The 26,444-nt window shown below is 40.2% G+C and overlaps 1 protein-coding gene across 2 annotated transcripts in view; it reads left to right on the top strand.

The window, feature by feature from the left end:
* SLTM (SAFB like transcription modulator) overlaps positions 1-26,444 on the top strand; it is a 365,442-nt gene that overhangs the window by 38,081 nt on the left and 300,917 nt on the right. For both annotated transcript variants that reach the window (XM_053717529.1, XM_053717528.1), the window contains exons 2-4: positions 892-973; positions 6,798-6,859; positions 11,887-12,048. In XM_053717529.1, the coding sequence (XP_053573504.1) occupies positions 892-973; positions 6,798-6,859; positions 11,887-12,048 (306 nt within the window). The remainder of the gene's footprint in view (positions 1-891; positions 974-6,797; positions 6,860-11,886; positions 12,049-26,444) is intronic.

Genomic DNA, 26,444 nt, shown 5'->3' with positions numbered 1-26,444 from the left:
TCATGAACTCTTTTACTGTGATTTTATGAGATTTCACTTAACTCTCATGAGATTTCATAGCAAACTTCCTTTAAACTGAATAGGGAAATAAGATGAGAGTGCATGTAAACTCGCCCCTTACGCTGTCCCGGAACAGACATACTGATATGCTACTTAGAAGTCCTTTACAATGGAATGTGGCTACTGAGAAACTTTTGAGGTAAAATATCTTTCTTTTTTTACATAGAGATGTTCAGGTGATATTTTCTAGTCGGCTTTTTACAGGTATGCTGCATCACTTTCAAGTGTTTAAACATTTGGGTATTATGGCCCTTTAAATGAGCTGTGCAGTTTTGTACAAAAGTTTGATCTTTAGGAACCTGAAGTTATATTCTTAACAAGTGACTGTAGACTTTAGCAGTGTACTGCACAGTATAAATATAAATTCTTAAAATCATGGGCACTTTAATTCATTAAATGTTTTTAAAATACACTTCATTTGTAAATGACAGGAGCGAGCTGCACTTAGTGCTATGGCGCGGTCGGGCCGGCCTGTGACTATACAGCTGGCTCGATGCGCTGACTAAGAATAACAGACCCGCTCAGCAGAGAGCGGGTCTGTAAAAGCGCCGTATTTTAGCAAATTAAACGGGTAAAAAATGCTTTTATGGCTATAGCACCTAAATAATGTTATATAATTCTGCACTATGTGCAGAATTATATAACATTATTTTTAAGGTTTACTGTCCCTTTAAGGTTTTGTTTTTGAAGACCAACTATTGTGGTATTGACTTGCCTCAAACCTTCAGGGAAACTGCATTTCTCAGGTTGTACAATTATTTAATTCTGTATATGTGACCTCAAAACAATTAGTTAACGGCACACTTTATTTTGCAACGTTGTCTCCTTTAGGCAATTGAAGATGAAGGTGGTGATCCTGATAGTATAGAAGTACCTGTCAGCTCTGATTCAAAGAGAGCATCCAAGACCAAAGGTTAGTTTGCTTTCAACTATATAAAGCACACCATGTTTTGTTTTTTTAAAATATTTTTTATAAATGCATTTTTCAATAATAATAATAATAATAATATTATAATTATTATCTATTATTATTTATTATCTATTATTATTTATTATTATTATCTATTATTATTATCTATTTATTATTATTATTTATTATACACATTTAGTGTAAGTTAGTTATTGTCTTACTCAAACACTATGCAAACCTTTTTTGTTCTTGGTAATATCATATGTTTTTATTTTGCCCTTATAATAAATAACATCATTTATGTAAGAACTTACCTGAAATTCATTTATTTCATAGTGGCAAGAGTCCATGAGCTAGTGACGTATGTGATATAATACCCAAGATGTGGAAATCCACAGAGTCACTAGAGAGGGAGGGATAAAATAAAAACGGCTATTTCCACTGAAAAATTAAATCCAAATAAGTTTTCTTAAAAAACAAAACAAAAAAAAGAATCACTTATACAGCTGCCTGAAGAACCTTTCTACCAAAGACTGCTTCTGAAGAAGCCAATACATCAAAATGGTAAAATTTAGTAAATGTATGCAAAGAAGACCTAGTTGCTGCTTTGCAAATCTGATCAACTGAAGCTTCATTCTTGAAAGCCCAAGAAGTGGCAACTGATCTAATAGAATGAGCTGTAATTCTCTGACGCGGAGACTGCCCTGCCTCCAAATCTTTGTGAATCAAAAGTTTCAACCAAGATGCCAAAGAAATTGCAGAGGCCTCTTCTGACCTTTCCTGGAACCAAAGAAAATAACAAATAGACTAGAAGTCTTTCTGAAATCCTTAGTAGCTTCAACATAGTATTTTAAAGCTCTTACCACATACAAAGAATGTAGAGATCTCTCAAGAGAATTCTCAGGGTTAGGACACAGGGAAGGAACAACAATTTCCATACTAATATTCACAACCTTAGATAAAAATGTAAACAAAGTCCGTTAAACAGCTTTATCTTGATGGGAAATCATATAAGGAGACTCACAAGAGAGCCGACAACTCAAACTCTTATAGCAGAAAAGATAGCCAAAAGAAATAACACTTTCCAAGAAAGTAGTTTAATATCCAAAGAATGCATAGGCTCAAAAGGAGGAGCTTGCAAAATCTTTAAAACCAAATTGAGACTCCAAGGAGGAGAAATAGACTTAATAACATGTTTGATACGAACAAAAACCTGAACAAAACAGTGAACATCAGGAAGTTTAGCAATCTTTCTATGAAATAGAACAGAACGAGCAGAGATTTGTCAAATCCTAGGAATTCTAAAAATATGCCAAGAGAATTTGAGAGCACCATGAAATATAGGTTTTCCAAACCCGATAATAAATCTTCCTTGAAACAGACTTAAGAGCTTGTAGCAATGTATTAAACACTGAGTCAGAGAAACCTCTATGACTTAGAACTAAGCGTTCAATTTCCATACCTTCAAATTTAGAGATTTGAGATCCTGATGGGAAAAACGGCCTTTGAGACAGAAGTTCTGGCCTTAAAGGAAGCGGCCAAGGTTGGCAACTGGACATCCGGACAAGATCCGCATACCAAAACCTGTGAGGCCATGCTGGTGCTATCAGAAACACATGAGATTGTTCCATAATGATCTTGGAGATCACCCTTGGAAGAAGGACTAGAGATGGAAAAATGTATGAGGGTTGGTAAAACCAAGGAACTGCTAAAGCATCCACCATCTCCAGCTGAGGATACTTGGATCTGTCTGGAAAGATATCTGGGAAGTTTCTTGTTCCAACGGGAGGCCATCAGATCTATTTCTACAAGACCCCACATCTGCACAATCTGATATAACACATCTGGATGGAGCGACCACTCCCCCAGATGTAAAGTCTGACGGCTGAGATAATCCGCTTCCCAATTGTCTACACCTGGAATATGAATCACAGAAATTAGACAAGAGTTGGACTCCACCCAAGAAAGTATCAGAGATACTTCATTCATTGCTAAAGAGCTGCGTGTCCCTCCCTGATTGACATATGCCACTGTTGTGATATTGTCTGTCTGAAAACGAATGCAAAGTTCTCTCTTTAATAGAGGCCAAGCCTGAAGAGCTCTGGAAATAGCACAGAGTTCTAAAATATTGATTGGTAACCTCGCCTCGTGAGGTTTCCAAACCCCTTGCGCTGTCAGAGACCCCCAGACAGCTCCCCAACCTGTAAGACTTGCAGCCGTTGAGATCCACAGTCCAGGAAGGACGAACAAAATAGTCCCCTTGAACAATTTGGTGATGGTCCAGCCACCAAGACGGAGAGTTTTAAGTTGGGATTTAAGTATATCAATTGTGATATCTGAGTATAATCCCTGCACCATTGATTCAGCATGCAAAGCATGAAAAAGAGCAAAGGGGATCACGTCCGATGCTGCAGTCATAAGACTTAAAACTGCCATGCACATAGCCACTGAAGGGAATGATCGAGAATGAAGGTTTAGACAAGCTAAAACCAATTTCATCCGTCTCTTGTCAGAGACAGTCATGACACTGAATCTGTCTGGAAGCCTAAAAAGGTGACCCTTGTTTGAGGAATCAAGAAACTCTTTTGTAAATTGATCCTCCATCCATGCCTTTGAAGATACCACACTAGTTGTTTTGTGTGAGATTCTGCTAAATGAAAAGACTGAGCAAGTACCAAGATATTGTTAAAATAAGGAAACACTGCAATACCCTGCTCTGATTACAGATAGGGTACCGAGAACCTTTGAAAAGATTTTTAGAGCTGTCGCTAGGCCAAATGGAAGAGCGACAAATTGGTAATGCTTGTCTAGAAAAGAGAATCTCAGAAACAGATAGTGGTCTGGATGAATTGGAATATAAGATAAGCATTCTGAAAGTCTATTGTGGACATAAAATGACCTTGCTGAACAAAAGGCAGAGTAGTCCTTATAGTAACCATCTTGAAAGTTGGGACTCTTTCAAAATGATTTAAAAACTTCAGATCCAGAACTGGTCTGAAAGAATTCTTTCTTTGGGATAATGAATAGATTTTAATAGAACCCCAAACCCTGTTCCTGGAAGAGGAACTGGTACAATCACCCCCGAAAGCTCTAGATCTGAAATGCATTTCAGAAAAGCCTGAGCCTTCACGGGATTTGTTGGAACATGAGAGAGGAAGAATCTTCCCACGTGAGGTCTTATTCTGAAACCTATTCGATATACTTGAGACACAATATTCTTAATCCACTGATTCTGAACAGAACCTTCCCAAATTTCCTGAAATAATTTAAATCTGCCCCCCTCCCCCCCCTACCAGCTGAACTGTATTGATGGCCGTACCTTCATGCAATCTTGGGGGCTGGGTTTGTTTTTTTATAAGGCTTGGTCTTATTCCAATTTGAAGATGGTCTCCTATTGGAACCAGAGGCCTTAGGGGAAGGAGTGGTTCTTTGTTCTGACGAAAGGAACAAACGATTAGGAGCCTTAAATTTACCTTTAGATTTTTTGTCATCTTGCGCTAAGAAAACTCCCCACCAGTAACAGTGGAAATAATGTAATCTAATTGAGAACCAAATAAATTCTTACCCTGGAAAGATAAAGCTAGTAATCTAGATTTAGACACCTTGTCAGCATTCCAAGATATAAGCCATAAAGCTCTTGTAGCTAAAATTGCTAAATACATAGATTTAACATCGATCTTAATGTCAAATATAGCGTCACAAATTAAATGATTAGCATGTTGAAGCAGAAGAACAATGCTAGACAAATCAGAATCTTCTACCTGACGAGCTAAACTGTCCAACAAAAAAGTTGAAGCAGCAGCAACATCAGCCATAGAAATGGCAGGTCTAAGAATATAACCAGAATGTAAATAAGCTTTTCTGAGATAAGATTCAATCTTCCTGTCTAAAGGATCCTTAAAAGAAGTACTATCTTCCATAGGGATAGTAGTACGTTTGGCAAGAGTTTAAATAGCCCCATCAACCTTAGGGACTTTTCCCCAAAACTCTAAATTAGCCACAGGTAAAGGATACAACTTTTTAAACCTAGAAGAAGGATTAAAAGAAGAACCAGGCTTAGACCATTCCTTAGTAATCATATCAGAAACGGCATCAGGAATAGGAAAAACCTCAGGAACAACCTTTGAAGGTTTAAAAACAGAATTTAAATGTTTACTAGCTTTGTTATCAAGAGGATTAGATTCTTCAATACCCAAAGTAACCAACACTTCCTTCAATAAAGAACAAATGTAATCAATCTTAAACAGATAGGAAAATTTGTCGTCAATTTCAGAGTTCCTCTAAACAAGAGAGATCCTTATCAGCAGAGATTACTTATGAGAAGTTTTAAAAGACTTTTTATGATTATTTGAAGGCGGAATAGCAGACATAGCATTTTCTATAGCTGCAATATAATTCTTTACATCTGCAGGAATAACAGGTACATTAGATGTTGAAGGAACTACAGATCACGTGTTTCTACTAATAGAAACATTATCAGCATTCAACAGCTTGTCATGACAGATGCCACATAATTGAGCTGAAGAAATAACATCAGCCAATTTACAACAGACACACTTAGCTTTTGTAGAACTGTGTTCAGGCAGCCTGGTTTCTACAGCAACATCAGCTGCAGGATCAGACTGTGACATCTTGTAAAATGTAAAAAGAAAAAAAAAACATTTTAAACAAAATATCCAATTTCCTCAGTATCAGGAATGGGAAAAAATGCTTATGCTAAAGGCATTTTGCGTCCTCGCGAGCCTAATTTGCTCGTGAAAATTTTTGGAAAACAGTCAAATTGAAATATCTGGATCTGGATAGCAAACACTTGTTTCTCATACCATTTGAAAAATAAAAACCACTGCAAGATATTATAATATTTTAATATTCTAAGTTAAAAGCACAATATCTTGTATACAATCACTCTCACAATTCGCCCTCTCTTAGCTGATTAGCGCTATCCCAATCATCTCCACTTTCATTTTTAAAAATCTGGGTGATTTTTTTGAGGTTATTTCACCTACACTGGGATTAGCTGAAAAGAGATCAAGTGTAGCATCTTTGAATTAACTCGACATTCCTTCTGAAAGATCTGGAACCCCAGGTAAGAAAAAAAAAACAAAAACATTTTTTTTCAAACATAATTTCCATACTGAAACTGATAGTCTGCAGAAAAACGGAAATATACATAGACCTGACTCATGGCAAATATAAGCAAACGCATTTAAAACTTTACAATATAATATAAAGCGCCAAACATAGCTGAGAGTGTCTTAAAAAATTATACATACTTACCAGAAGACAGCCATCCACATATAGCGGACAGCCAAACCAGTACTGAAAAATATCAGCAGAGGTAATGGTATAGGAGTATAACGTTGATCTGAAAAGGGAGACACGGGATGAATTAGAGAGCCTTTGAAAGGCTTTCTTATGGGTGAAACCACTAAATCAACAGGCAATACTCCCTTCTCATCCCTTTGACAAACACAGAGGAATTGGGCTTCAGAATGCTTAGAAGCACCTATCGCAGAAGAAATCAAGCACAAATTACTTCACCACCTACATAATAGGCAAAGTTTGTAAAAATAAGGAATGAGTGTGATGGGAGGTGTATTTATAGGCATTTTGAGGTTTGGGAAACTTTGCCCCTCCTGGTAGGAATGTATATCCAATACGTCACTAGCTCATGGACTCTTGCCACTTAAATGAAAGAAAAGACAATAGACCATACTATTGAGAGTTTTAAAAATGTTGTTTTATTTGTTTGTTTTTTACAGCTCCTGTTAGAAATATTATACCTGATTATACTGCTCTAAAGAACAGTTTTATTATATTTTTTTAGGTAAGAAGCAGGATGCAGAGGAATCTGGCTGTGAAGCATCAATGGAAGAAGATTCTATCAAGGTAAAAGGGGATTTATATCTCTTTGAACATTTAAAGGGACATAAAACTGCTGAGTACAACTACAGTAGTATGGTTACTACTAGTTGGAAAAGCTCTACTTCTTGTTTCTGGATGCTGCCATTTTGGTATGCACATACTGCTTCTTTTAACAGAAGTGCACTTTCACAGATCAGTTACTGCTGACCTTTTCATAGTTGTATCTTGCACTTTTTTGCAAGATACAGCAGTTTTTTTTTGTTAGTTTTTTAAAACAGAGTTTAAAAGTTACAGAAAAAAAGTCATCAGAAAAAACACAATACAGCTTGTCAAGAAGATTATAATATCACTGATCTGTGAATGTGCACCGTTTCTGTCACATGGTACAAGAATACTTGCATTTACAAGATTGCAGTGTCCAATGTGAACATGCACAACTTCACTAATCTAATATTGAAGGATGAAACAGAATAGCTTTGAAAAGAGCTTCAGGCATAGGAATAAATAAAATTGCATGGTGAGGAGTAGGAAATGACTGACTTTTAAAAGCTGATTGGTTTAGGGAAATAACTTCTGGGTTTTTATCAATACATTCACATATTAGAAACATAGCCATCCAAATTAATTGGTAACCTGCCAATCTGGGCGCAGCAACTGCTGGCATTGTGGTTTGTAAGAAGCTTCCAGAGTGCATTTAAGCAAAAGTCTATTAAAATTCGACAATGCTATTGCCAATTTGCAAATCAGCCAGCCAGGACCGTATCTCTGTAGGAAAATGGCTCTTGGCAGATGTCTCAATTCTAGACTGGTCTCATTTTGTGAACCTTTGCTGTCATCATGGATTTTTGTTGACCTTTGTAATAAGCTTGACTAACCCTGTTGTGTACACAGAGCTATCATTTTATATTTCAGTAACCACCTTCTATTTTAGATTTATTTTACATTTGAGGTGGTCTTATAAACCAAATATTATAAAATTATTTTCATTGTTGTTGAATTTTTCTAACATCCTGCTCTTTGCTAAAAAATACTGGGATGTGATTCAGGAATTAAAAGGGACAGTCAACACCTTAGTCATCTTAAAGTCATACCTTAGATTAAGCGGCAAATAGCCCCCTGCATCTTTTTCTATATCATGCAGCAAACCGTAAAACATGAAAAGTAAAAAAGTTATTTTAAAGTGAATATTGTTTCTGGCCACTTTAAAAAAAATAGGTGCCAAGCTTCGCCTACTGATAAAATCACAGTTTGGGCTTAAAGGGACACTGTAGACAAAAATGGAATCGTGTTATTACACTAGTATACCTGTAAATAGTGTTTTTCAGTGTTGATCATGTATTAAATATTTATCGTTTTTGAAATATATCTAATTTGAAATATAAAAAATTTCCAAAGCCACTGAGTTGTTCGCCGTTGCGTATTACCAATCCGAGGTGACAACTGCATTTGGAAGATGGCAACTCTTCGACGCAATGTTAACGGATACGTCACTGCATGCGTTTTTTTATTCTGTTGTCTGTCATGTCGGCTTCTGTGCCACAATGTGCGCATGCGAGACTAAGCAAATCCTATTGCACATGTGTTGAATGACGCTAATGTATTATAATTTGATGCAAATACTCGCCATCCAATTGGCAAGCATGTTAGACCTTAGACGGCCCACATTTGAGGGCTGGATGACGTGATGTCATGGGGATAAAATAAAACTCTTACTGCCAAAGGGAGCTTCGTTTCTGAAAATAAAAAGGTACATTACATTGTTGTGATAATTGCAATGATAAATGATCCGTTTTGCATAGCAAAAGTTAATAATCCTTTAATCTAGGCACTCTGATGAATAGCATTGATGGTTTTTGAATCCAACTAATGAGCCTTTTGTGATTGGATGCTAATATTGCAGGATAGATTGTAATGTCTTCAGTGGGTGGAGCTTGGCAGCCATTTCAAAGTGGCCAGAAACAATATTAATTTTACATTAAAGGGACGGTATACACCAATTTCATATAACTGCATGTAATAGACACTACTATAACGAAGAATATGCACAGATACTGATATAAAAGTCCAGTATAAAACCTTTAAAAAAAACTTACTTTGAAGCTCCTAGTTTAGCACTGTTGATGAGGTTAGTCTGGGAAAGGGTCTCGGGGGAAAGCAAAAGGAGCAGACACCTTCCCCCTTCCCTGCATGTAAAAAGACAGATAACCTTAACAGGGGCCAGCAAGAGTCTGTAAACACATATATACATCTGACACTGTGGGGCTTGGTTAGGAGTCTGAAAATCGGCACAATGTTCTTAAAAAAATAAATAATATATATATACATACATACATACATACATACACACACACACACACACACACACACACACACACACACACACACACACACACACACACACACACACACACACACACATTTTTACAAAAACACTAACATGCTATATAAATGGATCATCTTCAACACATTCATGCAAAGAAAAATCTAGCAAACAATTTCCCTTTAACTATTTTTACTATTCCTGCTGTGTTGCATAGAAAAGGTGTAGGAGAAACATCATGGGAAATTTAGTAACAAAACTTTTGGGGCTCTAAGGTTGTTGACCCTGATCTAAGGTATGACTTTACTATGACTAAGATGTAGACTGTCCCTTTCAGACTGCTTTCATAAACTAACTGGGATGAAAAATGTCTGTTTGCAACATGAAGATCCAGTGCTGAATATGATGGTAGTTTAAAAGGGACTAACTAAAAAGTTTAATATAGAAGTTGCTTAAAGTGAATGTCAATTTTGATGCGAAAGTGCCCGGTTTTTAAAAATTCGATTTAAAAACGGGGGCACTTTAATTCATCTAAATTTACATTTCACTCCTGTTGTGGAAAAAAAAACTTACCTTTTAATCTTCACAGCAGCTCCAGCTTCTTCCAGTTGTTGCAAGCCATTTCTGATGTCAGAAATGATGGATAGGTCATCCTCCAATCACGGCTTCCCCGCCCCATTGGAATCAGTGTCTGATTCAACACTGTGATTGGAGGAAGCCGGATTCCTCATTTTAGACCCAGGTAGAGGCTTTGCAACGGGTGGAGGAAGCTGGAGCTGCTGTGAAGAATATGGATCCTTCCACCAGACGGTTATCTTAGTGGATTTCCCCTCCCCAGTATCTCTGGACATGAGTTTCCTTCATCTGACATGGGAAATAATTACCACAGATGCAAGTTTCTCTGGGTGGGGGGGCGGTCTGAGGTCAGCTGAGAGCTCAAGGAGTTTAGTCTCCTCGTTAGACTGTTTTTCCCATCAATTTCCTAGAACACAGTGCATTATTACTACGGTGGTGTACATCACTCAAGGGGGAACAAGGAGCTCCCTAGCCATGAAGCAGGTGACTTGCATTCTTTTATTTTCTGGAGACGCATCAGTGCCCCATTTCAGCCATCCACATTTCAAGAGTGGAAAATTGAGAAGCAGATTATCGGAGTCTCTTAATTCAGGCTGAATGGTCTCTGAATCTGGAGGTTTTCAATCTCCTTCTGACCAGGTGGGGTGTTCCGGAAATAGATCTCATGGGCATCCGGTTTGAATCACATACTCCCCAGCGTTCGAGTTCAATGGATCCTCAAGTGGAACTGATGGATGCATTGACTGCTCCTTGGTGGTATCTTCTGGTTTATCTGTTTCCTCAGATTGTCCTGCTTCTGAAAGTGGTCGCTCGGATCAAACAGAAGGTGTCTGCGATTCTCATAGGTCCTCCATGGCCTTGCAGAACCTGATTCATATGTCCAGTGCTGCTTCCTGGTGTCTTCCACAGAGACCAGATCTACTCAGTCAAGGTCCATTCTTTTTTCAAAATCTGCAATTTCTCAGTTTATCTGCCTGAAAATTGAATGATTTAATCTTGCTACAGAGGGGTTTCTCCGACTAGGGTTATTGACACTTTGATACAGGCTTGTAAATGGGTCACCAGGAAGATCCTACCATAAGGCATTGAAAGCTTATTTTTCTTGGTCTGATCAGGGCTTCTCTCAGCATTCAGTAAGAATTTCTTGGATTCTTCAGTTCCTTCAAGATGTTTTAGATAAGGGTTTAACGTCCAGCACGTTTAAGGGTCAGATATCTGCCTTGTCAGTTCTTTTTCATAGAAGGTTACCTGATATTAAATTACTGTGTATTCCACCCATTTTTTTTTTATTTATTTTTTGTGTGGACTCTACAGCTTGATTATTCGCAAGTGAGTCGTGGATTCTCACTACCATTACAAAGAAAACATTTATTCTTAACTGATAAATTTAATTTATTTCTTTGTAGTGAGTCCACCAACCCATCCATTTCTTTTAGTGACGGCAGTCCTGGTTTCTTCTTTCCTTGGGTACAAGCACTACGGGAAGGGGAAGTAGGATGGATATTAGAACTCTAGTAGGTTGTCTTTGTCTCCTCCTTGGGGAAAGGTGATGTAATCCTAAGAGTAAGAAATCGTGGACTTTCAATACCAAGAAATCATTTTATTTTTTTTGTTTCCTTAAAGAAATATTGACTTGCAAATAATTTTTTAAGGGACAGTCTAGTCAAATATAAACGTTCATGATTCAAATAGGGCATGTAATTTGAAACAACTTTCCAGTGTACTTTTATCATACAATTTGCTTTGTTCTCTTGGCATTCTTAGTTGAAAGCTAAGTCTGAGGCTCATATGCTAATTTGTAAACCCTTGAAGGCCGTCTCGTATCTGAATGCATTGGCAGTTTTTCACAGCTAGAGGATGTTAGTTCATGTGTGCCATATAGATAACATTGTGCTCATGCCCGAGAAGTTACTTATGAGAGGGCATTGATTGGATAAAATGCAAGTCTGTCAAAAGAGCTGAAATTAGGGGTCAGTCTGCAGAGGTTTAGATACAAGGTAATCATAGAGATAAAGTGTATTAATATAAGTGACTATGCAAAACTGGGGAATGGGTAATAAAGGGATTATCTATCTTTTAAAACAATACAAATTCTCGAGTAGACTGTATATGTAGTAGTTTGTTTTACCCCTCTCTTTTCCCTCTCTTTAAAAAGGATAATGATTTAGAGACTCAAGATGCAAGTGATCAAGAGGAGATGAAGGACTCGGAAGAAAATGATGACGAAATACAGAAGTCCACAGATGTATTGAAAAGCAGAGGATTGAATCAGAAATTCATATCTGAAGACACAGAGGGAGATAAGGATGAACACCTGGTATGAAAATACTTATGAAATAGAAAATGCTTCTTTTATATTGACTTAATATGGGTACATGGTAATATTGTCATACAAATGTGTCCATTGTAAGATGGCTGGAATCATGCTTTTTATGTGATTTATCACTTGCCATCAAACAAAAAGATTCCTGATTTGCGCAAAAGAATGCTAAAGTGTGCGTTAAAAAGGGGGATGAAGGAAAAAAAACTATATCAAAGTAGTTTTACTAGTATTAAAAACAAATGATTAAAAATAAAACTAGTATTTCATGAGACAATGATACAAATAAGATACAATTACAGATCACATACGATCGTGAAATGACGAAAACCGCCAATGGTAGATGTGTTTATACAAATATAGTCTGCAATGTGGGGCAGTAGTTGAATTGGATTCTCAATACAAGCCGTCCTGGTCCTATTAAAGGGAGAAGAAAATCTCCTTTAATGTGGTATCAAAACATAGGATTACAACAACAATCCGTACTTATAAATGTAAAGAGCCAGTCAAAAGCTAGTTCAGAGACAGTCTTGCATCCTTGTAAAGGATCGTTCTCTTGCAGTGTATTAGCCCTTGGTTTCAGGCTGGTCCTGACTGGGTACAAATCCTTCTTTTTTTTTTAAGGCCTATTTCAGACACGTGGCGCCTGCTAAGCCTGGCTGGTCCGGTTAGGGCGGCCAGTGGTTCCCACTATTGATTGTTTCTCCAACATAGGTGTGTCCGGTCCACGGCGTCATCCTTACTTGTGGGATATTCTCTTCCCCAACAGGAAATGGCAAAGAGCCCAGCAAAGCTGGTCACATGATCCCTCCTAGGCTCCGCCTACCCCAGTCATTCTCTTTGCCGTTGTACAGGCAACATCTCCACGGAGATGGCTTAGAGTTTTTTAGTGTTTAACTGTAGTTTTTATTATTCAATCAAGAGTTTGTTATTTTAAAATAGTGCTGGTATGTACTATTTACTCTGAAACAGAAAAGAGATGAAGATTTCTGTTTGTAAGAGGAAAATGATTTTAGCAACCGTTACTAAAATCGATGGCTGTTCCACACAGGACTGTTGAGAGGAATTAACTTCAGTTGGGGGAACAGTGAGCAGACTTTTGCTGCTTGAGGTATGACACATTCTAACAAGACGATGTAATGCTGGAAGCTGTCATTTTCCCTATGGGATCCGGTAAGCCATTTTTATTACAGAGTAAATAAGGGCTTCACAAGGGCTTGTTAAGACTGTAGACATTTTCTGGGCTAAATCGATTCATATATAACATATTTAGCCTTGAGGAATCATTTAATCTGGGTATTTTTGTAAAATAATATCAGCAGGCACTGTTTTAGACACCTTATTCTCTAGGGGCTTTCCCTAATCATAGGCAGAGCCTCATTTTCGCGCCGGTATTGCGCACTTGTTTTTGAGAAGCATGACATGCAGTCGCATGTGTGAGGAGCTCTGATACATAAAAAAGACTTTCTGAAGGCGTCATTTGGTATCGTATTCCCCTTTGGGCTTGGTTGGGTCTCAGCAAAGCAGATACCAGGGACTGTAAAGGGGTTAAAGATAAAAACGGCTCCGGTTCCGGTTATTTTAAGGGTTAAAGCTTCCAAATTTGGTGTGCAATACTTTTAAGGCTTTAAGACACTGTGGTGAAATTTTGGTGAATTTTGAACAATTCCTTCATACTTTTTCGCAATTGCAGTAATAAAGTGTGTTCAGTTTAAAATTTAAAGTGACAGTAACGGTTTTATTTTAAAACGTTTTTTGTACTTTGTTATCAAGTTTATGCCTGTTTAACATGTCTGAACTACCAGATAGACTGTGTTCTGAATGTGGGGAAGCCAAGGTTCCTTCTCATTTAAATAGATGTGATTTATGTGACACTGAAAATGATGCCCAAGATGATTCCTCAAGTGAGGGGAGTAAGCATGGTACTGCATCATTCCCTCCTTCGTCTACACCAGTCTTGCCCACTCAGGAGGCCCCTAGTACATCTAGCGCGCCAATACTCCTTTCTATGCAACAATTAACGGCTGTAATGGATAATTCTATCAAAAACATTTTAGCCAAAATGCCCACTTATCAGCGTAAGCGCGACTGCTCTGTTTTAGATACTGAAGAGCATGAGGACGCTGATGATAATGGTTCTGATATGCCCCTACACCAGTCTGAGGGGGCCAGGGAGGTTTTGTCTGAGGGAGAAATTTCAGATTCAGGGAAAATTTCTCAACAAGCTGAACCCGATGTGATTACATTTAAATTTAAGTTGGAACATCTCCGCGCTCTGCTTAAGGAGGTGTTATCCACTCTGGATGATTGTGAGAATTTGATCATCCCAGAGAAACTATGTAAAATGGACAAGTTCCTAGAGGTCCCGGGGCCCCCAGAAGCTTTTCCTATACCCAAGCGGGTGGCGGACATTGTAAATAAAGAATGGGAAAGGCCCGGTATACCTTTCGTCCCTCCCCCCATATTTAAAAAATTGTTTCCCATGGTCGACCCCAGAAAGGACTTATGGCAGACAGTCCCCAAGGTCGAGGGGGCGGTTTCTACTTTAAACAAACGCACCACTATACCCATAGAAGATAGTTGTGCTTTCAAAGATCCTATGGATAAAAAATTAGAAGGTTTGCTTAAAAAGATGTTTGTTCAGCAAGGTTACCTTCTACAACCAATTTCATGCATTGTCCCTGTCACTACAGCCGCGTGTTTCTGGTTCGATGAGCTAGAAAAGGCGATCGATAGTGATTCTCCTCCTTATGAGGAGATTATGGACAGAATCCGTGCTCTCAAATTGGCTAATTCTTTCACCCTAGACGCCACTTTGCAATTGGCTAGGTTAGCGGCGAAAAATTCTGGGTTTGCTATTGTGGCGCGCAGAGCGCTTTGGTTGAAATCTTGGTCAGCGGATGCGTCTTCCAAGAACAAATTGCTTAACATTCCTTTCAAGGGGAAAACGCTGTTTGGCCCTGACTTGAAAGAGATTATCTCTGATATCACTGGGGGTAAGGGCCACGCCCTTCCTCAGGATAGGTCTTTCAAGGCCAAAAATAAACCTAATTTTCGTCCCTTTCGTAGAAACGGACCAGCCCCAAGTGCTACGTCCTCTAAGCAAGAGGGTAATACTTCTCAAGCCAAGCCAGCCTGGAGACCAATGCAAGGCTGGAACAAGGGAAAGCAGGCCAAGAAGCCTGCCACTGCTACCAAGACAGCATGAAATGTTGGCCCCCGATCCGGGACCGGATCTGGTGGGGGGCAGACTCTCTCTCTTCGCTCAGGCTTGGGCAAGAGATGTTCTGGATCCTTGGGCACTAGAAATAGTCTCCCAAGGTTATCTTCTGGATTTCAAGGGGCCTCCCCCAAGGGGGAGGTTCCACAGGTCTCAATTGTCTTCAGACCACATAAAGAGACAGGCATTCTCACATTGTGTAGAAGACCTGTTAAAAATGGGAGTGATTCATCCTGTTCCATTAGGAGAACAAGGGATGGGGTTCTACTCCAATCTGTTCGTAGTTCCCAAAAAAGAGGGAACGTTCAGACCAATCTTGGATCTCAAGATCCTAAACAAGTTTCTCAAGGTTCCATCGTTCAAAATGGAAACTATTCGAACAATTCTTCCTTCCATCCAGGAAGGTCAATTCATGACCACGGTGGATTTAAAGGATGCGTATCTACATATTCCTATCCACAAGGAACATCATCGGTTCCTAAGGTTCGCATTCCTGGACAAGCATTACCAGTTCGTGGCACTTCCTTTCGGATTAGCCACTGCTCCAAGGATTTTCACAAAGGTACTAGGGTCCCTTCTAGCGGTACTAAGACCAAGGGGCATTGCAGTAGTACCTTACTTGGACGACATTCTGATTCAAGCGTCGTCCCTTCCTCAAGCAAAGGCTCACACGGACATAGTCCTGGCCTTTCTCAGATCTCACGGATGGAAAGTGAACGTAGAAAAGAGTTCTCTATCTCCGTCAACAAGGGTTCCCTTCTTGGGAACAATAATAGACTCCTTAGAAATGAGGATTTTTCTGACAGAGGCCAGAAAAACAAAACTTCTAAACTCTTGTCAAACACTGCATTCCGTTCCTCTTCCTTCCATAGCGCAGTGCATGGAAGTAATAGGTTTGATGGTAGCGGCAATGGACATAGTTCCTTTTGCGCGCATTCATCTAAGACCATTACAACTGTGCATGCTCAGTCAGTGGAATGGGGACTATACAGACTTGTCTCCGACGATTCAAGTAAATCAGAGGACCAGAGACTCACTCCGTTGGTGGCTGTCCCTGGACAACCTGTCACAAGGGATGACCTTCCGCAGACCAGAGTGGGTCATTGTCACGACCGACGCCAGTCTGATGGGCTGGGGCGCGGTCTGGGGACCCCTGAAAGCTCAGGGTCTTTGGTCTCAGGAAGAATCTCTTCTACCGATAAATATTCTGGAACTGAGAGCGATATTCAATGCTCTCAAGGCTTGGCCTCAGCTAGCAAAGGCCAAGTTCATACGGTTTCAATCAGACAACATGACGACTGTTGCGTACATCAACCATCAGGGGGGAACAAGGAGTTCCCTGGCGATGGAAGAAGTGACCAAAATCATTCAATGGGCGGAGACTCACTCCTGCCACCTGTCTGCAATCCACATTCCAGGAGTGGAAAATTGGGAAGCGGATTTTCTGAGTCGTCAGACATTACATCCGGGGGAGTGGGAACTCCATCCGGAAATCTTTGCCCAAATTACTCAATTGTGGGGCATTCCAGACATGGATCTGATGGCCTCTCGTCAGAACTTCAAGGTTCCTTGCTACGGGTCCAGATCCAGGGATCCCAAGGCGACTCTAGTAGATGCACTAGTAGCACCTTGGACCTTCAACCTAGCTTATGTATTCCCGCCGTTTCCTCTCATCCCCAGGCTGGTAGCCAGGATCAATCAGGAGAGGGCGTCGGTGATCTTGATAGCTCCTGCGTGGCCACGCAGGACTTGGTATGCAGATCTGGTGAATATGTCATCGGCTCCACCATGGAAGCTACCTTTGAGACGAGACCTTCTTGTTCAAGGTCCGTTCGAACATCCGAATCTGGTCTCACTCCAGCTGACTGCTTGGAGATTGAACGCTTGATCTTATCAAAACGAGGGTTCTCAGATTCTGTTATTGATACTCTTGTTCAGGCCAGAAAGCCTGTAACTAGAAAAATTTACCACAAAATATGGAAAAAATATATCTGTTGGTGTGAATCTAAAGGATTCCCTTGGAACAAGGTAAAGATTCCTAAGATTCTATCCTTTCTTCAAGAAGGATTGGAGAAAGGATTATCGGCAAGTTCCTTGAAGGGACAGATTTCTGCCTTGTCTGTGTTACTTCACAAAAAGCTGGCAGCTGTGCCAGATGTTCAAGCCTTTGTTCAGGCTCTGGTTAGAATCAAGCCTGTTTACAAACCTTTGACTCCTCCTTGGAGTCTCAACTTAGTTCTTTCAGTTCTTCAGGGGGTTCCGTTTGAACCCTTGCATTCCGTTGATATTAAGTTATTATCTTGGAAAGTTTTGTTTTTGGTTGCAATTTCTTCTGCTAGAAGAGTTTCAGAATTATCTGCTCTGCAGTGTTCTCCTCCTTATCTGGTTTTCCATGCAGATAAGGTGGTTTTACGTACTAAACCTGGTTTTCTTCCGAAAGTTGTTTCTAACAAAAACATTAACCAGGAGATAGTCGGGCCTTCTTTGTGTCCGAATCCAGTTTCAAAGAAGGAACGTTTGTTGCACAATTTGGATGTTGTTCGCGCTCTAAAATTCTATTTAGATGCTACAAAGGATTCTAGACAAACATCTTCCTTGTTTGTTGTTTATTCTGGTAAAAGGAGAGGTCAAAAAGCAACTTCTACCTCTCTCTCTTTTTGGATTAAAAGCATCATCAGATTGGCTTATGAGACTGCCGGACGGCAGCCTCCTGAAAGAATCACAGCTCATTCCACTAGGGCTGTGGCTTCCACATGGGCCTTCAAGAACGAGGCTTCTGTTGATCAGATATGTAGGGCAGCGACTTGGTCTTCACTGCACACTTTTACCAAATTTTACAAGTTTGATACTTTTGCTTCTTCTGAGGCTATTTTTGGGAGAAAGGTTTTGCAAACCGTGGTGCCTTCCATTTAGGTGACCTGATTTGCTCCCTCCCTTCATCCGTGTCCTAAAGCTTTGGTATTGGTTCCCACAAGTAAGGATGACGCCGTGGACCGGACACACCTATGTTGGAGAAAACAGAATTTATGTTTACCTGATAAATTACTTTCTCCAACGGTGTGTCCGGTCCACGGCCCGCCCTGGTTTTTTAATCAGGTCTGATAATTTATTTTCTTTAACTACAGTCACCACGGTATCATATGGTTTCTCCTATGCAAATATTCCTCCTTTACGTCGGTCGAATGACTGGGGTAGGCGGAGCCTAGGAGGGATCATGTGACCAGCTTTGCTGGGCTCTTTGCCATTTCCTGTTGGGGAAGAGAATATCCCACAAGTAAGGATGACGCCGTGGACCGGACACACCGTTGGAGAAAGTAATTTATCAGGTAAACATAAATTCTGTTTTTTATTTGTTTATATTTTACAAATTTCAGCCAGCATTCCGAGAGGATTTCATGAATCAGTGGTTTGTTTAGGGGCATGGAGGATTGTTTTTGGTCCTCATTAGCCTGCAATCTGGTTGGCCGGGACTTTGTGGGGATACTCTGTTGGTTCCGACTTGGGATCTAGAGTGTTTACTTTCTGTTATGGGTTAGGAGTTGAAGGATCTAGGTCCTTTGTGCAGCCAGTTTCTGGCGGCCTTGCCTTTCAAGGTTCTTGGGATTGTCCTTTTAAGGGTTATTCCTTGTAGCCTCTTCCTTAGTCAAGACTGTTTGGACTTCTTCTGTTTTTTTTTTTTTTCTCGGCAGAAGTTGAGGGCCGTGCGGTTTATGGAGACAAGTGGTTTTCTACTCTTCTTCGGGTGATCTCTGTTCTTGTAATTTTTTTCCCCTTAGTCTTGGACTGCACGTGTGTGGTCCTTGGTGCCTTTAGGGCTCTAGAGTAGTTTGCATGACTACGGCCTAGCACCTTGTTAGTGGGGGAGTTGGTCTCCTATTAGGGTTGTTCTCTTCCCTTTGGGCTGGGAATTTGAGTCAGGCATGTGCCCGCTTTTCCAGGTTACTCCGGATATCTTCCCCTGTGAGGTCTGAATCTTCAGTCGGGTTATCTTGTGCTTCCTGGAGGGGTTGTTCGTCTTAAGTCGACTCTGGGTCACAGTTCTTGGGTCCTTATATCGAATCCTTATGGACTTATGATCCTGTGGACTTGGTCAGGACGAACCAGTTCTCTATGGTGGCTGATTGTCCTCAGGATGGAGGGATGGAGTGTGCTCCCTTTTTACGGGGAGTTTTTCTCTGTTGTATAGAACAGTGGTTATCTGGATGGTCTTCATTCAGTCTCGACTGATAAGCATATGGCTTCTCACGTCCTTGTGGGCATGGGTGCTGTTTTTTTCCCTTTGGGGGGGTAGATTGCCTCCTTCAGCAGGAGGGTCTCCCCTCTCTATTGGAGGATCGTGGTCCTGCCTTGGGTGCAGGAGGAGCACCCTAGTTCCACTGCCTGTGGCATTGTGTATATTCCTTCTGCCTGGGATTGAGAGACTAGGGTTCATTTCTGCCTCATCCCCGTTAAAGCTTGATTTAGTGTGGCAGTTTCCTTACTCTGAAGGCCGTGTGTTCAGGCCTCACTCAAAGCTCTCGTTAGAGCACTTGTTCTCGGAGCAAGTACTTTTTATTTAGGAGAGGCAGCCGTCTGCTGCTCTGGGGCTTGTTTGACCAGCTGTTGGAGAGTAGACTGTGTTGCGACTGACAAGGAGAGTTGTGCCAGATCTTCTTGGGATCTTTTTGCACTTCTCTATACCCAGTCCTAGGGGGTTCTTTTGGAAGTGCCTTTTGTTGTAGGAGCGAATGGGGTGATACACACATACATGCACACGCGCGCATGCGCACACACACACATATGCGCACACACATAGGCGCGCGCACACACACATAGGCGCGCGCGCACACACACATAGGCACGCGCGCGCACACACACAGGCGCACACATATGCACGCACACACACAGGCGCACACATATGCACGCACACACACAGGCGCACACATATGCACGCACACACACATAGGCGCACACATATGCACGCACACACACATAGGCGCACACATATGCACGCACACACACATAGGCGCACACATATGCACGCACATATGCACACACACATATGCGCACACGCGCACACACATATGCGCACGCGCACACACACATATGCGCACATATATATATATATATATATATATATATATATATACACATATAATAAATATATATATATATATATATATATATATATATATATATATATATATATATATATATATATATATATATAATCATACAGAGAGAAGCGCACTGACAGGAACGAACAACCTGCTCAATACCATTGTTAGCCTGTTCTATGGTGATTCTTTATTTACTTCTGTGTAACAGAATCAGATTTTAAGTTGTGTGTTTTTTTTTTGTTTTTTTTGTTTTTTTTTTAATAATTATACAAATAAAGTATAGTCCTAGAAAACTATTATATGCAAAACAGTAAGTCAAGAAGCAGCTTTAGGCTAGCATCAAATTTGAAATATGCTACACAATAATTTTACCGAAAATAACAGACAAAACCCCCCAAAAATGAAAAAACCGAAAATGCCTTTTTCGGCTGATACGTTTCTGCGGCTGAAATTTCAGTGCATCACTAATATAATAGTAATGGCCAAAAATATTGGCACCCCTGCATTTCTGTCAGATAATGCATCACATCGCCCAGAAAGTTGTTGCAATTACAAATGTTTAGGCATTCTCATGTTTATTTCTTTTGTTTGTATTGGTATGACACACACAAGTGGAGAAAAAAAAAAATCTGACATTCCACGCAAAACTCCAAAAATGGACTGGACAAAATTGACACCCTCAATTTAATATTTGGTAGCACACCACTTGGAAAAAATAACTGAAATCAATTGCTTCCTGTAACCATCAATAAGTTTCTTACACCTCTCTAATGGAATTATGAACCACTATCTAATTTCGCTAACTGCTCCAGGTCTCTGATTGGAAGGGTTTGTTTTCCCAACTGCGGTTTTGAGATCTCTCCACATTTGCTCTATGGGATTGAGATCTGAACTCATTGCTGGCCAGTTCAGTACTCACCAGCGCTTTGTCTTAAACCATTTCTGGGGGCTTTGGGTTATTGTCCTGCTGAAAGACCCATGACCTCTCAGAGACCCAACTTTCTGACACTGGGCCCTGCACATAGTAAAGAGATTCAGTGCCTGAAGAAGCAAAGCAACTTCAAAACATCAGTGAACCTCCACAATGTTTGACTGTAGGGACTGTATTCTTTTCTTTAAAAGCCTCATTTCTTTTTCCAAAAACTGTAGAATAGTGGGCTTTACCAAAAAGTTGTAATTTTGTTTAGTCAGTCCACAGCACATTGTCCTAAAAGGATTTTGGCTTCCTCAGGTAAGCTTTGGCAAACTCAAATCTGGCTTTTTGTTATATTTCTGTGTCAGCGGTGGGTCCCCCTGGGTCTCCTACCATAGCGTCCCTTTTCATTCAGATGGCGACGTATAGTGTGAGCCGACACATATTTACCCTTTGCCTGAAGGTCAGCTTGAATTTGTCTGGAAGTTTATCGGTTTTTTTTTAGGTTTACCAAGTGGTACATAATAGGCAGATTACAATACACAAGCAAACAGTCTTGAAACACTTACAATAATAAGTTATAACCATTTTTTAAAAGACAATGAGAGAGCACATTAATTATGACATTTCAGATTCCATAGTACCATATAACAGGACCTACCTAACTGACTGACTGAAAGGGGTCACTCTTGGACCCTATTGACCTTTGGGAGCTTAATTGAATGAAGGCAATAGGAATATAGGGGACCACTTTTGGGTCCTGATGGGTGGTAAAACTTAATTTTTACAATTATATAATCAGTGTTCTAAACAAACTGCACTGGTATAGAGAGAAACCATTAAACTGAAATATCAAACCACATCTGATGTAATGTGTAAGGCGTATGAGCCCACCCTAATAGGTAGTAGAAAGGTGCATATTGTGCAATTTGTACCCCCTCAATTAGATGGTATAGCTTGTAATAAGCATGCATTTTCAACTATCAATACAGTTTCACAGCAGACAAAAAACAGTACATAACAGAATGAGTAAATATTATAACAGTTATTTGGTCTATCTGTGACTAATCCCAATAGATTATTACTATAGTAATGAAATACTATCATGGGATGTATGTTAGAATCTTTAATAGGGCCACTTTATATCTTTATGAAAGGATATCACCCAGGTCTGAATGTTACTCTAGTGTAGGAGAAACAAAGATTCTTGCTTCACTTGTAAATAATAATTGAAACTTTACCCCCATCTAGTGGAGAAACCTGGTATCTATGTAAAATCTCGTAACAACTTGCTGAAAATCCACTGTCTACCCGGGGATGCATTTTCTAATATTTCAAAAATGTAGCGGCAGTGAGTTTAAATAAGTACAGATATTTTGTAAAGGTTCTACACAGTTAACATGGAAGTAAAACTCCTCTGAACATGTAGGAGGCAAGAAAAACAATTTTAACACTGCTAAGCAAATTACTTATTGCCATTTGCCAGACTTGATAAGAGGTAGTTAACATAATATATATAAGTGCTTGTATAAGCTCCCGCAAATGTAATGAGAGACTACAGACATATAATGAACTAATGGTAGGATATTCGCATCTATTTTAATAAAATTAAACCGTGAATGGCAGTTAATTCTAAGCTAAACCGTTTGTTCTATTTATCTAGGGACCTGGGGCTTCAGACCCATATGTCATCGTAGGTAGTTCAGATTGATAGGAATGATGGAGTTCAATTGCGTTATTAAATAGAGATTAATGCATAAACTGTGAAAGTGTGGCTTAGGATCCCACCCCACACCAGTGCTCTAGAGTCCCTAGCCCACTCTAGACCTTTGAGATCTAAAGTTCTCAATATGATTATGCCACCCAATGCCGACTTTTACTTGAAGCAATACTAGTGACAGGAGCCCGTTTTCAGCCCCAGTAGGTTGGAGAAGCAGACTGAAATACCCAATGCCGGTTCTACCGTCTTGTACCTTTTTGGTCTGCTAGGGTTGTAAGAACCTGGGCATTGCAGGCTGCAACACAATTTAATAGCACAACAGTTCCCCAGGGCCAAGTACTAAAACACTGCCTCCCCGGACTCTGCTGCTGGTCTCAGTGTGCTGGGAAGGAGATCCTGACCAAATTCACCTCATCTGCCCCTGTTAGGTCACAGCTTGATCCATACAAGTGGCTGCAACCGGTAGCCAGATCTGCAGAATCTCTCTGCACTTTTTCTTCCATTATGAGTGTAGGTGCCGTATCTTCTGCCTTCAGGTTAGGTACCTCTCCTCCCTCCAAACAGTTCTCGCTGCTCCCAGTTAGTCGTTCGGCTGCAAGAAGCATCAAAGTGAAATCTCCATCATCCTCTTCATATGGGAAATCGCGTTGAAAGCAGTTTGCGATAAACCTACCAAACCTTTGAAAGTGGTTCTCGAGTAGCTCAATGGTAGGTGCTTCCACTTCTTGGATAGTTGGCAACATGTTGATTTAGACTCTCTTATCTTATTTCAAAGATTGATAGATTAATCAAAAAATAAACTGTCCAGTTACAGTTGAACTGGTTTAGTAAACCAGGGTCCTGGGGGAGTATATATGCGGTAGCTTTAACTACCCTGACAATCAGTCAATGAAGGCTTCTCGACTTCATGGCTAGTCGCAATGCATTTGGTTGTGGAACATGGGTAGGTCCATATAGTGTTAGATATTCCCAGACTTCTCTTGAACACCACAAGGTTGTGTGGCTTATGTTTTCCAACAAGAAAATTAAGTTAGAGTTAAAAAAAAAAATAGCTCCAAATCAGCTGATTAATGCCAGGTGCGCTTCACACACACGCTGGCTCTGCCCCCCGATATAGGTTTCTTTTTAAAGACACAATGAATCAACGGATTTCATCCTTGTGAGATTACGCCTCCAGCAGGAGGAGGCAAAGAGCACCACAGCAGAGCTGTGTATATATAGCTCCTCCCTTCCCTCCCACTCCAGTCATTCTCTTTGCCTGTGTTAGTGATAGGAAGAGGTAAAGTGAGGAGTTAGTTTACATTCTTCAATCAAGAGTTTATTTTCTTCTACTAGATAAGAGTCCACGGATTCATCCTTGTGGGATATTATCCTCCTGCTAACAGGAAGTGGCAAAGAGCACAACAGCAGAGCTGTATATATAGCTCCTTCCTTCTATCCACCCCAGTCATTCTCTTTGCCTATACTAGTAATAGGAAGAGGTAAAGTGAAAGAGGTGATAAAATAGTTTTTATTTTCTTCAAGCAAGACTTTTTTATTTTAAATGGTACCGGTGAGTGCTATTTTTCCTCAGGCAGCAGATGGAAGAAGATTTCTGCATGGAGGTTGATTATCTTAGCAGTTGTCACTAAGATCCAGAGGAGTTCCCACAGAATGGCTTAGGAGTACTTGAGAAGCTTCAGTGTGGGGAATGTTTTTCATGCTACTAGCATTGAGGTATGTTCAGTCATTTTATTCTGGAGAGACTGTGATATTTAAGAACAGGCTGACATAGTTCCCATGAGGGAAGGGGTAAGCAGTAATCCTATATATATGAAGGGGTATTACTGGGACCTGTATATTATTGTGTATGGGCTAAAATGCAGCAAAGGAATGGCAGCATGGTTGACACTTGGGCAACATAACGTTTTTATGAAGAAACGTTTTTATGTTCAATTGTACTGGAGGGTTTCACATGGCTTATATGTTTATTTGGGGATACAAAAACCCCACATGGCTACTTCCTATACCGCTTTACAGCGGTTTTGTTAGGCAGACACACATCGCATAGGATGGGCGGGGCCTAATTTTCGCGCCTCAGATGCGCAGTTGATTTTCACATGAAGGCAGCAAACTTCAGCTCTGGTGGGCCCAAACTGAATACATAGCCTAACGAAGTTATAGTGAGATTGCTCAGACCCCTGAGGGCAGGTAGGCGCCACAGCAGAGCTGTGGCGAGGTGCAGGGGGTTGCTAATCTATTTTTTATAACGTTTTTGGGTAACTTTTTTCTCATAGAGGGTTAATTTGTCCCTTACTTGTGGTGCAATCTTAGGTTACTACATATATGCTAAAATTGTGAGAGTTATAACATTTTAAAGCAGATTTGAAAAAATTATGCGCTTTTTTGCTTCTTAAAGGCGCAGTACCGTTTTTTCAAAATTGGTGTTTTTTTCATTAAATAAAGTGTTTGCAAGACTTTTTGTGGTTATTACTAGCCTGTTCAACATGTCTGACATTGAGGAAAGTCAATGCTCTATGTGTTTAGAAGCCATTGTGGAACCCCCACTTACTTTGTGTCCCTCGTGTACTGAAAGGGCCTTGCATTGCAAAGAACATATTTTAAGTGATAAAAGTATGTCTAAGGATGATTCTCAGTCTGAATAGAATCAGGTTATGCCATCCAATTCTCCCCAAGTGTCTCAACCTTTAACGCCTACTCAAGCGATGCCAAGTACTTTTAGTGCGTCTAATTTTTTTACCCTGCAAAATATGGCTGCAGTTATGTCTACTACCCTTACAGAGGTATTATCTAAACTGCCAGGTTTACACGGTAAGCGCAGTAGGTCATGTCCGGTATTAGGGTAAATGCTAAGCCCTCTGATGCTTTATTGGCCATTTCCGATGTACCCTCACAGTGTTCTGATTTGGGGGTCGGGGAATTGCTGTCTGAGGGAGAGCTTTCAGATTCTGGAAATGTGTTCCCTCAGACAGACTAGGACGTGACGGCCTTTAAATTTAAGCTTCAACGCCTCCGTCTGTTACTCCGGGAGGTTTTAGCGACTCTGGATGATTGTGACCCTATTGTAATACCACCAGAGAAATTGAGTAAGATGGATAAATATCTAGAGGTACCTACTTACACTGATGTTTTTCCAGTCCCTAAAATAATTTTGGACATTGTTACTAAGGAATGGGAAAGACAAGGCATTCCGTTCTCTCCCTGTCCTACTTTTAAGAAAATGTGTCACATATCTGACACCATTCGGGATTCCTGGCAAACGGTCCCTAAGGTGGAGAGAGCTATTTCAACCCTGGCCAAACTGATTACTATCCCTATCGAAGATAGTTGTGCTTTCAAGGACCCTATGGATAAGAAGTTAGAGGGTCTCCTTAAGAAGATTTACGTTCACCAGAGATTTCTATTGCAACCACCAGCTTGCATTGTTACAGTTACCAGTGC

This window comes from Bombina bombina, chromosome 6, assembly GCF_027579735.1.
Source record: "Bombina bombina isolate aBomBom1 chromosome 6, aBomBom1.pri, whole genome shotgun sequence".
NCBI lineage: Eukaryota > Metazoa > Chordata > Amphibia > Anura > Bombinatoridae > Bombina > Bombina bombina.
This window is presented reverse-complemented; position numbering and strand designations above follow the sequence as displayed.